Source organism: Myxine glutinosa, chromosome 8, assembly GCF_964187855.1.
Source record: "Myxine glutinosa chromosome 8, kmMyxGlut1.1, whole genome shotgun sequence".
Taxonomy (NCBI): domain Eukaryota; kingdom Metazoa; phylum Chordata; class Myxini; order Myxiniformes; family Myxinidae; genus Myxine; species Myxine glutinosa.
The window spans coordinates 102895970-102910877 of NC_136268.1; the positions used below are offsets into that span (position 1 = coordinate 102895970).

The following is a 14908-nucleotide window of genomic DNA, read 5'->3' on the forward strand; positions in this document are numbered from 1 at the left end:
GTCCCCCAATATTTGTAACAATTGTCCCCCCCATATTTGTACCAATTGTCCCCCCATATTTGTACGAATTGTCCCCCCCATATTTGTACCAATTGTCCCCCCATATTTGTACGAATTGCCCCCCCCATATTTGTACGAATTGTCCCCCAATATTTGTACCAATTGTCCCCCATATTTGTACCAATTGTCCCCCCCATATTTGTACCAATTGTCCCCCCCATATTTCTACCAATTGTCCCCCCATATTGTACGAATTGTCCCCCCATATTTGTACCAATTGTCCCCCAATATTTGTACCAATTGTCCCCCCCATATTTGTACCAATTATCCCCCCATATTTGTACCAATTGTCCCCCCATATTTGTACCAATTGTCCCCCAATATTTGTAACAATTGTCCCCCCCATATTTGTACCAATTGTCCCCCCATATTTGTACGAATTGTCCCCCCCATATTTGTACCAATTGTCCCCCCATATTTGTACGAATTGCCCCCCCCCATATTTGTACGAATTGTCCCCCAATATTTGTACCAATTGTCCCCCATATTTGTACCAATTGTCCCCCCCATATTTGTACCAATTGTCCCCCCCATATTTCTACCAATTGTCCCCCCATATTGTACGAATTGTCCCCCCATATTTGTACCAATTGTCCCCCAATATTTGTACCAATTGTCCCCCATATTTGTACCAATTGTCCCCCATATTTGTACCAATTGTCCCCCATATTTGTACCAATTGTCCCCATATTTGTACCAATTGTCCCCCCATATTTGTACCAATTGTCCCCCATATTTGTACCAATTGTCCCCCATATTTGTACCAATTGTCCCCATATTTGTACCAATTGTCCCCCCATATTTGTACCAATTGTCCCCCAATATTTGTACCAATTGTCCACCCCATATTTGTACCAATTATCCCCCCATATTTGTACCAATTGTCCCCCCATATTTGTACCAATTGTCCCCCCATATTTGTACCAACTGTCCCCCCATATTTGTACCAATTGTCCCCCCATATCTGTACGAATTGTCCCCCACATGTTTGTACCAATTGTCCCCCCATATTTGTACCAATTGTTCCCCCATATTTGTACCAATTGTCCCCCCATATTTGTACCAATTGTCCCCCCATATTTGTACCAATTGTCCCCCATATTTGTACCAATTGTCCCCCCCATATTTGTACCAATTGTCCCCCATATTTGTACCAATTGTCCCCCATATTTGTACCAATTGTCCCCATATTTGTACCAATTGTCCCCCCATATTTGTACCAATTGTCCCCCATATTTGGACCAATTGTCCCCCATATTTGTACCAATTGTCCCCCATATTTGAAGTCCTTTCTCACCAGTGCCATAGAAGAGCTGCGAGTGGCCCTGCAGATAAGGGTCCAGATAGTCATCGGCATGCAGGGCTGCATCTCCTTCAGAGGCAAGACTCTCTACCATCTCCAGCCAATGAGAGTTGTGCCAACGGAACTTCTCCCCCTGGATCTTCCGTGCCCACTCCTCATCATATTCCTATGACGGTGCACAAGAGTGAGCAACCCTCACAATATGACTGACTCACTTCCCCTAATTCGCCAGCTGCCTTCCTTTAAGCCGCACGATCTCAGCTAACTCAAAACAAAACGACCACATATTGGTGATCATCACAAGATCGTACAGGATTCAAGGGACCTCGATCACTGGTTCTGGCAATTTCTCACCGCAATGATGTCCAATGTGCTGTCACACACTTTCCGAATAGCCGCATTCTTGTCATGCATCAGGTCAATCAAATATGCAGGAGCTTCTGAGAATCTAGTCAAGGGCGACCATATGATTGGTTGGTTGTGCAGGACTGCACAAAATACTCTTCCAATACAAAATTGCGGTTTATTTTCCATAAAGTATAAAATATGTCTGCATGCATGCCCTCTCATTCATCCATTTGTCCCGACATGTTCAGAATTAAAACCACACAGGTCTATTACAACAAGCTCACATTGCTGGCTATCGTTTGGCCCAATTGCTATAAATTCCACGAATCACACAAATCCAAATCTAATCTAATCCGAACCTAATCCAAATAATCTAATCTAATATCCGCTTATCCCACATCCCCAATTCCACTCGTTAGCAATTCCAGGCACATACATGCATACCTCTACTCCCACACCCCAGGCACATACATGCATACCTCTACTCCCACACCCCAGGAACATACATGCATACCTCTACTCCCACACCCCAGGCACATACATGCATACCTCTACTCCCACACCCCAGGCACATACATGCATACCTCTACTCCCACACCCCAGGCACATACATGCATACCTCTACTCCCACACCCCAGGCACATACATGCATACCTCTACTCCCACACCCCAGGCACAAACATGCATACCTCTACTCCCACACCCCAGGCACATACATGCATACCTCTAATCCCACACACCAGGCACATACATGCATACCTCTAATCGCACACCTCCTCCACCTACATGCATACCTCTAATCCCACACCTCCTCCACATGCATGCATACCTCTAATCCCACACCTCCTCCACCTACATGCATACCTCTACTCCCACACCCCAGGCACATACATGCATACCTCTACTCCCACACCCCAGGCACATACATGCATACCTCTACTCCCACAACCCAGGCACATACATGCATACCTCTACTCCCACACCCCAGGCACATACATGCATACCTCTACTCCCACACCCCAGGCACATACATGCATACCTCTACTCCCACAACCCAGGCACATACATGCACCCCTCTAATCCCACACACCAGGCACATACATGCATACCTCTAATCGCACACCTCCTCCACCTACATGCATACCTCTAATCCCACAACCCAGGCACATACATGCACCCCTCTAATCCCACACACCAGCTACATCCACACTAATCCCACACCTATTCTGCTAATCCCACACCACCTATTCCCCAGCTGTTTCCATAATTATATTCTGAGTACACAGTTGAGGCTCATCAAAAAGAAGAGAAGCAAGAGAGGACGGCGAGTTACTTTGAGTTACCGCAGACTCAAGGAACTTGTACAGATATCTCATGCAGGACAAGTACTTAAAATTTCCATGAATTACAAGGCCGAAAGTAGGTAAGGGACAAATTACCACAGTATGTGGGGTTTCATCCTGGAATCCCAGCATCTTGATCTGCATGCTCAAATACGTTTTAAGGAAATAACATCTCCATTAATCACACACTCATGCATGAGTAACACTGGGATGGACATGTTCACAAGTCCTCCATCAAAAATCTGATCGCAGTACAACACGTAAGGTAAGCAGCTCGTAATGGATGAAATCAATAGGACGTTGAATAAGGTATGCTAACTGCCATGGCAAGCAAGGGGAAGCTGATGTTTTGGGCATTAACCCTTCGTTGGAGAAAAATGGACACTGGCCTTCACTAGCAAGACTAGTTCTTCATTCCCCATAGTCCAGGATGAGGCTCTTATCTTAATTCGCTTCTCAATGATGATAATGAGGACTAGAAGATGACATGTGGCATGTGGATGGCACCATCAGTCCAGTAGGTAAAGCCCAGGTGCTGCACTGTACATGCGTGTGCATATATAAATGACAGTGCCAGAGAGAGCAGGGGGAGCAAGGCCGGAGAGGAGTCGATAGAAGACAGAAAGACCACCAACCTGCCTGCAGTGAGAGAGAGAAAGGCCCTCAGAGATAGCTTCATCGCAGAAGATTCCAATGATTCTGAAAGCTTTGGTATCAACAGCGTGAAGCCGAGCTAGGTGTGAGGCAGGAGCACCAGCCCAGAAGGGAGAGCAGTATTCCATTGAGCTGCGGATGAAAGCCTTGTATGTGGTGAGTTCATCATCTTCATCATCAAGTTCATCACATCACATCACAAAGTTCATCATCTTCAGCGAGTTTTATTGAAGCTTGAATGGGAAGGTTTCTTTCATGAGTGTTGCATCACCAGCCTTTTGGGTAGCACTGCACAGATCTTCCGTTGTCCCTGTTCTCTGCTATTGTACTTGTGTGCTTCCCTCTCTCTCCCCATCTTGTCTCCCACTCCCTTTATCAGTTTATTGTATGTTTTGTGTGTCCGTTTTTTTTTTGTGATTGATGTATGTTTATTGTACGTTAGCTCTTACACGAGCCTCGATCTTGTATTAAACAAGAGAAAATTGACCACAGTGTGGTCACCAGCCGCGACGTGTAGAATCATGAGGATATCCGTTGCAATATGCGCTACCAAATTCGACCAGTCATTAAATTATACGCATGCACTAGCGTCGTTTTGTCTTTCAGCTAAATTTATTCTGGTTTCTTCAAACAAATCGCGATTTTAGTCCGCCATGTTCTTACCTCATACCAACGCACGTCCGAGTGTATGCGCATGCGCTATTCAATGATTACACCTAATTTGAGTCAAGTTCTGTGAAACGTGATTGATATGAAAACATTCATGTTGTCTTTGTTGCTAAATTTATTCTGGTTTCTTCAAACAAATCGCGATTTTAGTCCACGATGTTCTTACCTCATACCAACGCACGTCCGAGTGTATGCGCATGCGCTATTCAAAAAGGCACCCCAACAACAAGAACAACAACGCGGTCCTCTGATAGAGCTGCTCGTCGCAGCTAAAAAAAAAACCTAAAAAAAACCCAGCCCTCGATAACGAACATGGACTTCTCGATGTAATGCTCAAATTGTCGCTTCCTTTCAGGTAATGCAAGACTTTCAAAATAGCATTTTTAATGCTAACGAGGCCTTTTGCACATGCACTGCGTGTGTTTTCAGTGACTCGGTTCTGCTCACCGGGCATTTTTAACCTGCCGTTTCTAGAATGAAATCTGTACTTCAAATAGTCTTTTAAACATAATTTTCAGAATTTAGATGAAAGAGTGGCATTTTCATGGCGGTTATCCATAACTATCGTGTTCCTGAATGTAAATCGGACTCACGGAAATACCCATGGATGAGATGTGTTGAGTTGCCACCATTTCCTGTTAATGCAAGCTCGCAGTGGCAGTGGATCGGGGTTAATGCACATGCTCGCTGAGCATTCTGGGGCGGATCATGTCATTTTGAAAGTCCCGCATTTCTGATTGATCTAGTCATTAAATTGTCCCACACCCATTCTGATGGTCAACATGACATAATTGTATCCTTTTGAGGTTCTCATGTTGTTTGTGATGCAAGAATACAGGGAAAGGATACGAGTGTCTTTAATCAGAACGTCACGGGTTGCCTGATGAAAGATCATCTGGTAGAACACATAAATGATCTGGCAAACGATCTCATCATCTTCTTGTTTGGCTGTCGGGTGGGGGAGGATATCGTGGAAAGCGTTAGAAGAATATTCCGTCATTAGATCATTTATTGAGAAAACAAGGACATGCATAAATAATCCTCATGCTCACGCCAAGTAAATATCCACATATCGTTCATGTTTGTTGAGATCCATTTCTGTTTGAAATCGAGCTCTAGCCCTTCACAATGCCAAAGGCCACACTTGGTCACAGCAGAATAAATTTAAGTAAATCTGTCAAATGTTTTGCTCGTAATATTTTATTTCCCTTTCCATGCTCTGCTCACCAAGGACAACACATGATGTCACCTTCACCCTTTGTGCTATCTATACTGAAATACAAGATGGCAGAATTACAATGTTGGGCTATGGCTCAATATAGTACCATTGAGAAGATTGATGAGTAGGGGTACGATGCCCGCTCGTGCTAAGAGGGTAGCACATGCATCATCTGTGGCCAGGGTTCCTGTCAGGATGACTACCTCCAACACCAAGTCATCCTCAGCTTTTCCTACAAAACCACAAGGAACACAACCGAGTGATGCAGAGGAGAGTGTACCACCTCGAGTGCAACAAGACAAGGCTAAGTAGGATGTATGTACCAACGGAGCTGAGTCCGAGCCTCTCTTGCACAAACTCCAGGAGGTTGTATTCAGTTGCCAGCAGCTCAAAGTCTAAATCAGGAATGGTGAGGTTTGCCAGTGTGCCCACACACTCCAGCAGGAAATCTTCATTCCCAGACGACTTGACTTGAGCTGCTAAATCTCCCACAAAGTCCTAACAACAACACACACACCAGTATTACTAGTTGTTTACATACAAGGAGTGGAATGCAAGTATAACAAGAAAAAGAGCAATCAGAGATTGCAAACACAAGATCTGCCTGCAACCCTCTTATGGTTAAACTGCCAAAATCAAGACTCTCTGCTCACCTTCGCTCCTTCATTCCTCTTTTCTCCCGCCTCTGGAACAAACTCCCTCACTCTCTTCAATCCCACTCCACCCTCCAGGTCTTTAAAACAGCTGTTCACCACCATCTCTTATCTTCCCCCATCCAAAACCTTGATCTTTTCTATCCCCGATAATTTCACCCCAATTCCACTTTTTGAAATACCAACTTCTGACCTGGAAGTCCTTGGTGTCCTTGTGTTTTATACTTCTCCCACCCCCCACCCCCCACCCCTTCCCACGCCTCCTCCCCCCGAGCCCTCTCCCTCCCACACATCTCCCTGCTCTCAAATGTTGTGTGCTCTCAAGTGTTTGTGTGCTTCCCATTCTCTTGTCTTCCGCTCCCTCTTTTTATATATTTTGTTTGTCTGGTTGATTTGTTTGTGAAGTAAATGTCAGCTCTTTCACGAGCCTCGATTCAGTATACAAAAAAACAAACAAAAACAAACACAAAAAAAACCTTCGCCAGGATGTATTTTCAATGGTTTTTAAGGCTTTTGTGTTAAAACAAATATGGCGGCCGAACCACGTGACCGATGACGTCATCTTTTTTTTTTACTAAACTAATTTATTCCTAGATTATGCTCAAGAAATTTCATCTTGATCGGATGAAGTTTTGTACTTGTCGAATTATGACGTCATAATGGAGGCACTTATGACATCACTATTAACATTTTATTCCCCATGGAGAGTTCTTTACAATGAGCCATGTCTCAATTTTTTATATTCAGCGCTTTCGGAGATATAGAGGTGCAATGTTTTGGGTTTTTTTTCCAAGATGGCGGCCGAACCACGTGACCTATGACGTCATAATTATTAAAACATTATACAGGTGGAGTTGCACCCATGGTGAAAATTTCCTGTCGATTGGACCAACGGTTGTAGAGAAAATCATATTTATTCTGTGCGGACAAACAGACAAACAGACAAACGGACTCAAATGGCGAGGTGGTCTAAGAGGTAGAACACTCGCCTTTGAGCTGTCCAGCTTAGGTTCAAATCCCAATCCAGCTACAAATTCCAACACTGTGTTTCGCAGGCAGGGGCAGGCAAAGAGTGTGCCGTCCATCAGATGGATGCTAAACTGGGCACCTTGTCTGCAAACATCAGTTGGTGGAGGTTAAAAATTCCATGGTGTCCTTCACCAAGCGTGTGAAAGTTATCTCTGGCACCCTGAACAAATTCCAAATTCCTACTCTAACCTATAGGGGGCACTACATCAGCAGCACAGATGCCCTCCGAGGAAGTGATGGAAAACCGCAGCCAAGGTCTACACACTATAGAAGAAGAAGAAGCAGTGTATATTATTCCTTTACAATGGCATCTCAACTTGTCCCCAGTGCTTTGTCTGGGTGTGCGATGTTAGACTGCGTGCTGGAGTTCTCTTCCACTGAAAAACCCACCAGGAAAAGCTGCTTTGTTGGGCCATCATGCGCAGAGATGTTACGAATCATCTTCATCAGCAAAGGGTCCTTGAACCTCAAAGCTCTTTTCATCAACACCTTTAACCTGTTACCTGCATACCCAGAGCACTTTAAAAATCGGAGGCTAAATTACCAAGTGGCCAAGGCGTTAAACAAGGTGGAATGAATCCATTGGCATTTCATGCAAGGAGACCAAACATTCTGATCCGGGAGAACACTCACCCTCACAGACGACCTGAGCATTTCGTTTGTTCGCCGCGATGTTTATGCAAAGTGTAATGATCCGCAAGTCCACTTTGTCCTCCAAAGTCTCAAACATGATCTTAATGAGCTGCGGGAAAGTTATTATTTAACACTTGAGTTTCTAACTAGCCATTTCAGGGTGATCAAGTCGTTAAACAGAAAATACCTGCGTGGTCATGACATCACAATGCTCCAGCAACATAGCCAGTAGCAAAATTATATCTGTTTTGATTAAGGGTCTTGATCAGTTTAACCAAAGTCCCTGGATCCGCTCCTCCACACCCAGGTGAATAGGAATCATAAACATACCTGTGGGATGCAGTTGGTGAAGGCAAATAATGGTTTTGTCTGGTCATCCATGCTCAGATGGTACAACAAGCATAACACAACGAGTCGATGTGCATGACCTGAAACAAACACACAGGTACACAAAAATGTTTGTCCATCTTGGGCTCGACATTGGACAACTCAACTGTAGGATTAAGGGGGCTTTTAACTAGCCTACTCATTCAAAATTCAGTATTTTATTTGTTAGTTATTATTAGATTTTATTATTAGTTACAAATTATGAAATTTTACGAAATTATTAATTAATATTAAATTATTTTTATTTTTATGTTTTGCAAACAGACTGTGATAAAAATGTGAAGAAAAGCAAAAAGATTATGTGAGGGCAAAGGCTGGATGATGTAAAGAGAGAAAAACGTTGCGTCTCCTTCACTCCAGATTATACGAGAGGGAAAATGAAGCTCATCATGAAATGTGAAATGTAGCTAAATTAATACTTTCATAAAAGTACTTATTTAAATTAAAAAATAAACAAGAAGGCGTAATGCAGAGCACGATACTTGCAAAATCCACCCCCTTCCCCCAAAAAAGGTTGCCATTGATCCATCAAATTGTCCATTTCATCAAGGTTAAAATTGACGATCTTGATCAAAGCTTGGGTTAACAAGACAAGGGAAAACCAACTATTTTTGAGATCAAAAGGTCAAAGGCCAACTCTAGGTGAAAATTCTAAAATCATCAATTTTCATCTGAAAGGATGAAAAGTGATGATTTTTCAGATGAAAATTGATGATTTTAGAAGTTTGACCTAAAGTTGACCTTTGACCTTTTCATCTCAAAAATAGTTGGTTTCCCATTTCAGTGAGGCACTATGCAAATGCTGTTAAATTTTCAAGTCAATCAGATGAAAATTGATGGTTTTTCAGATGAAAAGTGATGATTTTTCAGATGAAAATTGATGATTTTAGAAGTTTGACCTAGAGTTGACCTTTAACCTTTTCATCTCAAAAATAGTTGGTTTCCCATTTCAGTGAGGCACTATGCAAATGCTATTAAATTTTCAAGTCAATCAGATGAAATTTGATGGTTTTTCAGATGAAAAGTGATGATTTTTCAGATGAAAATCGATTTTAGAAGTTTGACCTAGAGTTGACCTTTGACCTTTTGATCTCAAAAGTAGTTGGTTTCCCAATTTATTGACTCAATATACAAATGCTGTTCTATTTTCAAGTCAATCGGATGAAAAATGACCACTTTTTTGAAATACCAACTTCTGTCCTGGAAGTCCTTGGTGTCCTTGTGTTTTATACTTCTCCCACCCCCCCCCCCCCCTTCCCACGCCTCCCCCCCCCCAAGCCCTCTCCCTCCCACACATCTCCCTGCTCTCAAATGTTCTGTTTGTGTGCTTCCCCTTCTCTCCCCATCTTGTCTTCCGCTCCCTCTTTTTATATATTTTGTTTGTCTGGTTGATTTGTTTGTGAAATAAATGTCAGCTCTTTCACGAGCCTCGATTCAGTATACAAATAAAAATAAAAATGGCGATTTTAGAAATTTGACCTGCAGATGCCCTTCGACCTCAAAATCAATAGGCTTCTCAAATGTGACGACCTTTACAACTTGGTGAAGTTTCATGACGATCGGTTTAGAATGTGACCTGCAGGTAAGTGACAAACAGACAGACAGACAGAATAACAAACGCAACCGACCAATATACGTGAAAAATCTTCGATTTTGCAAGTAATAACGTTATTAAATACTGTATAGGTAATAGGATAAGTACCATTCTATAACCGGATGTCTGTCCATCAAGCTAAGGAGCCGAGCAGAATCTTTACCTACAGCTCACCTAAAAGGTCGCAGAGTTTGGGGAGGAGGGCAGCCTGAACCATCCTCGCACGAAGCTTCACGTCAAACGAGAGGTTGAGCAGCAAGCGCAGCGTGAGGTTCAGTAGATCTTCATGGTCACAAGGCACCAAATGCACCAACTTTTCCACCAAGCCCATCTCAGCCTGTCGTAGGGAGAGGATGGGATCCAGGCTAGGTTACGCTCCAGCACGAACCCTTACATTCTCGAAGTCAACTTGACTCGATTTCCTGTTTGTTTCACAGCAATTTAATCAAATAGTGGCACGCACGCATCACCTGCATAGCATAACAGTTGTACGAGTACTGTTAATGCACCACCAGACAAGTCAATAAGGTGTACTATGAGTCTTCAGTAAAAATTCCCTCGCGGTCCCCCTGTGCTGTCTTTCCGTCGCGGTCCCCCTGTGCTGTCTTTCCCTCGTGGTCCCCCTGTGCTGTCTTTCCCTCGTGGTCCCCCTGTGCTGTCTTTCCCTCGTGGTCCCCCTGTGCTGTCTTTCCGTCGTGGTCCCCCTGTGCTGTCTTTCCCTCGTGGTCCCCCTGTGCTGTCTTCCCCTCGCGGTTGTCAGCTCTTTCACGAGCCTCGATTCAGTATACAAAAATAATAATAATAATAATAAAATGTTATTGTATTTCCTGTTGAAAGAGTTTGACAGTTATTACAATGAGAATTTAATGGCAAAACAAAAAATATCTCCCACGGACAAAATGAGCCGAATACGAATTACTGAAGATCAATAAGGATGACCTTCATACTGTATGTAGTTGCAGCTTTTCCAGAAAGGGCCAGACTGTCGATCAATGAAAATTTCCTTATTCCTCATTTCTTCACTTATCTCACCACTGATGGTTTCCCCCGAAGTTCTTGATATTATTTATTTTACACAGGTATCGAGAATCATACATGGAAGAGCAGAACAACAAATGACCAATTATGTGATCGACAGATAAAAGGAGACAGAGTGGAACAACAAATGGACGCACCACGGCACGAGGAGAGGAAGTGCAGAAGGGAGAAGGTTTCAGCAGGTGTAGTAAACTGTGCTTCAAATGTCACCTGATACATTGCACATCGACCCAATGCATTTCAAATGCTTTTGTTGTACACATAGTCGAGGCTCATGGAAGAGCTAGTACAATTAATGGATCAGGACGTAATAAACAAGAATAGGATGCAAAACAAGCATACGTGGGGTGCACAGGATACACACAACAACATGCATTTTAAAGGCCATTTTCCCTGCTAGAGCGGGGGTTAGGATGTATACAGATAATGCATGGGGTGGACAAGATGAATGAATGAATGAATGGCATTGGGTGGACAAGATGGATACAGAAAAATTCTAAGAAGGGAAAATTGGAAAGCAGAGGGGTTTGCATTGGGTTAACGAGGGTAGAAAAGATCATGGTTTTGGATTGGGGACTATCTGAGATGGTGGTGAACAGCTGTCTTGAAGACCTGGAGGGAAGAATGAGATTGAAGAGGATGTGGAAGTTGATTCCATACGGTAGGAAAATAAAAAAAGAGGAACAAATGAGTGTAGGTGAGCAGAGATCCTAGACTTATGTAGTTGCCCCAGAAGGGGGTTGATGGTGAGCAATAAATAAACTTGGGTGAGTGGGAGGGGGGTTAAGCGGAGGAGAGGGGGGGGGGGGGGGAGAAACGGCACAGAAAGAGCAGAGAGTGCAGGACCAGAAAGGAAGCAATATAAGAGAGATCATTGACCTGTCTGAGATGGTGAAGTGATAAGCTCACAGACTCAGGTTCACCATGAGAGATTCCAATAATCTTAAGTTGAGCGAAATGTGCGGGAGAGGAGTACTCCCTCAAGCTGCGGATGAAGGCCTTGTCGGTGGATATGAGTTCAGGTGTGCCAAATAAGGACTTTGTACGATGGAGGATGCCCAGTCGGCAGCTGGCTTTGGAGGCCAACTTTGATCGGTGGGTTGCCCAAGAAATATCATGGCTGATAGTGAGACCCAGGAGTTTGAATGAATGAACTTCGTCAAGAGGATTAAAAGAGAGTAGATAGGAGTGTTTCCGAAACGGTCCTTTCGGAGTGAGTGAGAGTGTGAGATTTGTCAAGATTGAAACACATTCCAAGTGTTTGACCAGTTTGTGATTTTTTTTCAAGGTCTGAAGAGAGGGAAGAGGATGCAGCATGTCTGCCTGAAGGATGAGGGATGTCACCGCACACGGTGTAGTCATCAACAAATCGATAAAGGGTATTTTCCAGAGAGTCAGTGAGATCGCTGATGAAGATCAGGAATAGGACTTGGCACAGAACACTGCCTTTAGATACTCCAGCGTTGACAGGGAGAGGAGATGAAAGGATTCCATTGAATTCCACACGTTGGCTGTGAGAGTGAGGAAGTCGGTAAGCCATGTGTCGAGTTGGCCTTTGATGCGATAGGCAGAGAGTTTGGAGAGCAAGGCGGGATGCCAGACTGTATCAAAAGCACAAGATATGTCCAAAGAGACAGCCCTGATCTCATTTCTGCCATGGAGGGCCTCCATCCATTGTTGGGTGAGTATGAGCAGCATGTCCAAGGTGACCTGGTTTGAAACCAAATTGGTGATCGGAGACGAGGTTGTTGGAGAAAAGCTAGGACATCATATAAACTGTGATGATGGATTCCATGACTTTGCTGATGATGGGAAACAAGCTGACAGGTCTGTAGTTAAGGGGATCAGTTTTTGCACCTTTTTATGTGTTGTAGTGATGTTGGCGGATTTCCAAGCAAATGGAAGATGACCTCGTGCAAATGATAGGGTGAAAAGGGCAGGGAGAGGATGTGCAAGAATAGCAGAGCAGGATTTTCGGACACGCAAGCTGATGCCATTCATTCCAATAGCAAAGTCAGTCAAGAGTTGAAAAAAAACCTTCTCAGGTGCAAAAGACAGTCCATGAGCAATTGTGTATGACAGGGATGATGACTACTGAGAGCAAGGGGTTGGGGACGAGATTTGGAAGCAAACACAGAATTGAGGCATTCGGCCTTCTCACGAGCGGAATTGGCTGTGGTGCCATTTTAAGCGGGGGAACGTATGGAAGGGGAGCATACTCCGGAGATGGACTTAACAAGGTGTCATCAGGTTTTAGAGGAGGGAGACGAGTTTGAAAGTTCATTCTTAAGGTTGGACAGATGTTATTTTCTGGCTTTCCTGAGAGTGGACACACACTTGCTGTGGACATTTTTGAATGCACTGAGATTGCATTCAGTCAGATTTGCCTTCCAGGATGAGAAGGTAAGTTGTCTCAGAGCAACTGCCTCACCACAGGATTCAGTGTATCATGGGCAGGCAGAAGGGTGGGATACCTGAAGACGGAGACGGGGTGAACCTGTGCATAAGAGAGAGCAGATTTCTGTGCAAGAATTCTCTGTGGAAGAAATTTGTGTGACCGAGTTCCCCCTGCCAAGTTTTGGTTGAGATCGGAGATGAGTAATGAACGAATGTATCGTGATCAGAAAGACACCAAACTGCATATTTTAGCATGATATATGTATTATATATATATATATATATATATATATATATATATAGATATATAGATATATATATACAAATAAAATATATAAAATCGGGATTTTAAATTTTCATAAAAATATATATGAGATACCACGTGTACAACGTATCCAGCAGAACATAGCAAATTCGATTTCTTGCATCACAAGCCTCACCATGTCATTCTTGTTTTCCATAAAAATGCTCAGCTTCTTGAGGAAAGACACGACCAGGACGAGCAACTCTGGGTTGTCTCTGTCCATTGTGCGAACTAATAGATGCACAACGTTCTTGTTCCGCATCTTCAGTTCTGTGCGAGTGTCCTCGGCCAGATTTAGCAGCAAGTAGAATCCCACTGCTCAGCACACATACATGTTAGAAGCATGTCACACCATATTTCAGACACACAATCCCTCCCATGCTTGGCATTCATCCTTCGTGTGTCTCCTCTTATTCCATCACATGACATGACATAACATAACCAGGCTGAACAGTTTTTTTGTATCCCAATGATAGGCCGGATCTGGATTTGGACCTGAACCAAAATCGAACCGGCATGTTCTTGTCACACACCCAATCGGTCCACCAAGTTTCATCCAAATCCGTCCATAACTTTTTGAGATATCGTGCTATGTATCGGTTTTAGCGCTATCACTCAATGGTGAAGAATCACTCAAAATTTAATAATTCTCATATCCAAATCCATATTCAGATCTGCACCAAAATCGAATCGATTAGTCCAAATCCGTCCACAACGTTTTGAGATATCCTGCTATATATATTTTTGGCCCCACTCCCAATGGTGAAGAATCACTTAAAAAATTATACTAGCCGGATCCGAATCTTCACCAAAATCTAATCATTTCATCCATGTCACATACACTACCTATCTGCCAAATTTCGTCTGAATCAGTCCACAACTTTTGGAGATATCTTGTTCACAAACAGACAAATGAAAAATCATTCATAGAGCAACACTTGGCAAAACAGAACAAAGTAGAATGGCACTCAGTAGAGCATCCTTTTGACCTGAAAAATAATTTGTGGTTGGTTTCAGTAATTTGATATGCAAATCCTATTCAGTTTTCAAGTCAATCAGATGAAAATTGAGTATTTTCGATATTTGAAATGGTTGTTGACCTTTGGCCTATGTTGACATTTTGGCCTATTCTGATCTCAAAAATAGTTGGTGGTTGAATTCAGTTCGCTGAAATGAAAATTCCATTCAAATTCCAAGTCAATTGGATGAAAATTGAGGATTTCAGAAATTTGAAATTGTTGTTGACCTTTGGCCTATGTTGACATTTTGGCCTATTC

At 43.1% G+C, this 14908-nt stretch overlaps 1 protein-coding gene across 2 annotated transcripts in view; it reads right to left on the reverse strand.

Annotated features, from left to right (window-relative positions):
- KIFAP3 (kinesin associated protein 3) overlaps positions 1–14908 on the reverse strand; it is a 29461-nt gene that overhangs the window by 3868 nt on the left and 10685 nt on the right. The window contains exons 9-18 of one of the 2 annotated variants that reach the window (XM_068125006.2): positions 13768–13946; positions 10067–10229; positions 8242–8339; positions 7912–8020; positions 7669–7781; positions 5920–6094; positions 5703–5828; positions 5227–5325; positions 1718–1800; positions 1358–1529 (exon numbers count right to left, since the gene is read on the reverse strand). In XM_068125006.2, coding sequence (XP_067981107.2) covers positions 1358–1529; positions 1718–1800; positions 5227–5325; positions 5703–5828; positions 5920–6094; positions 7669–7781; positions 7912–8020; positions 8242–8339; positions 10067–10229; positions 13768–13946 — 1317 coding nt within the window. Of the gene's footprint in view, positions 1–1357; positions 1530–1717; positions 1804–5226; positions 5326–5702; positions 5829–5919; positions 6095–7668; positions 7782–7911; positions 8021–8241; positions 8340–10066; positions 10230–13767; positions 13947–14908 lie in introns of both variants that reach the window. The other variant, XM_068125005.2, reaches the window with a different exon arrangement.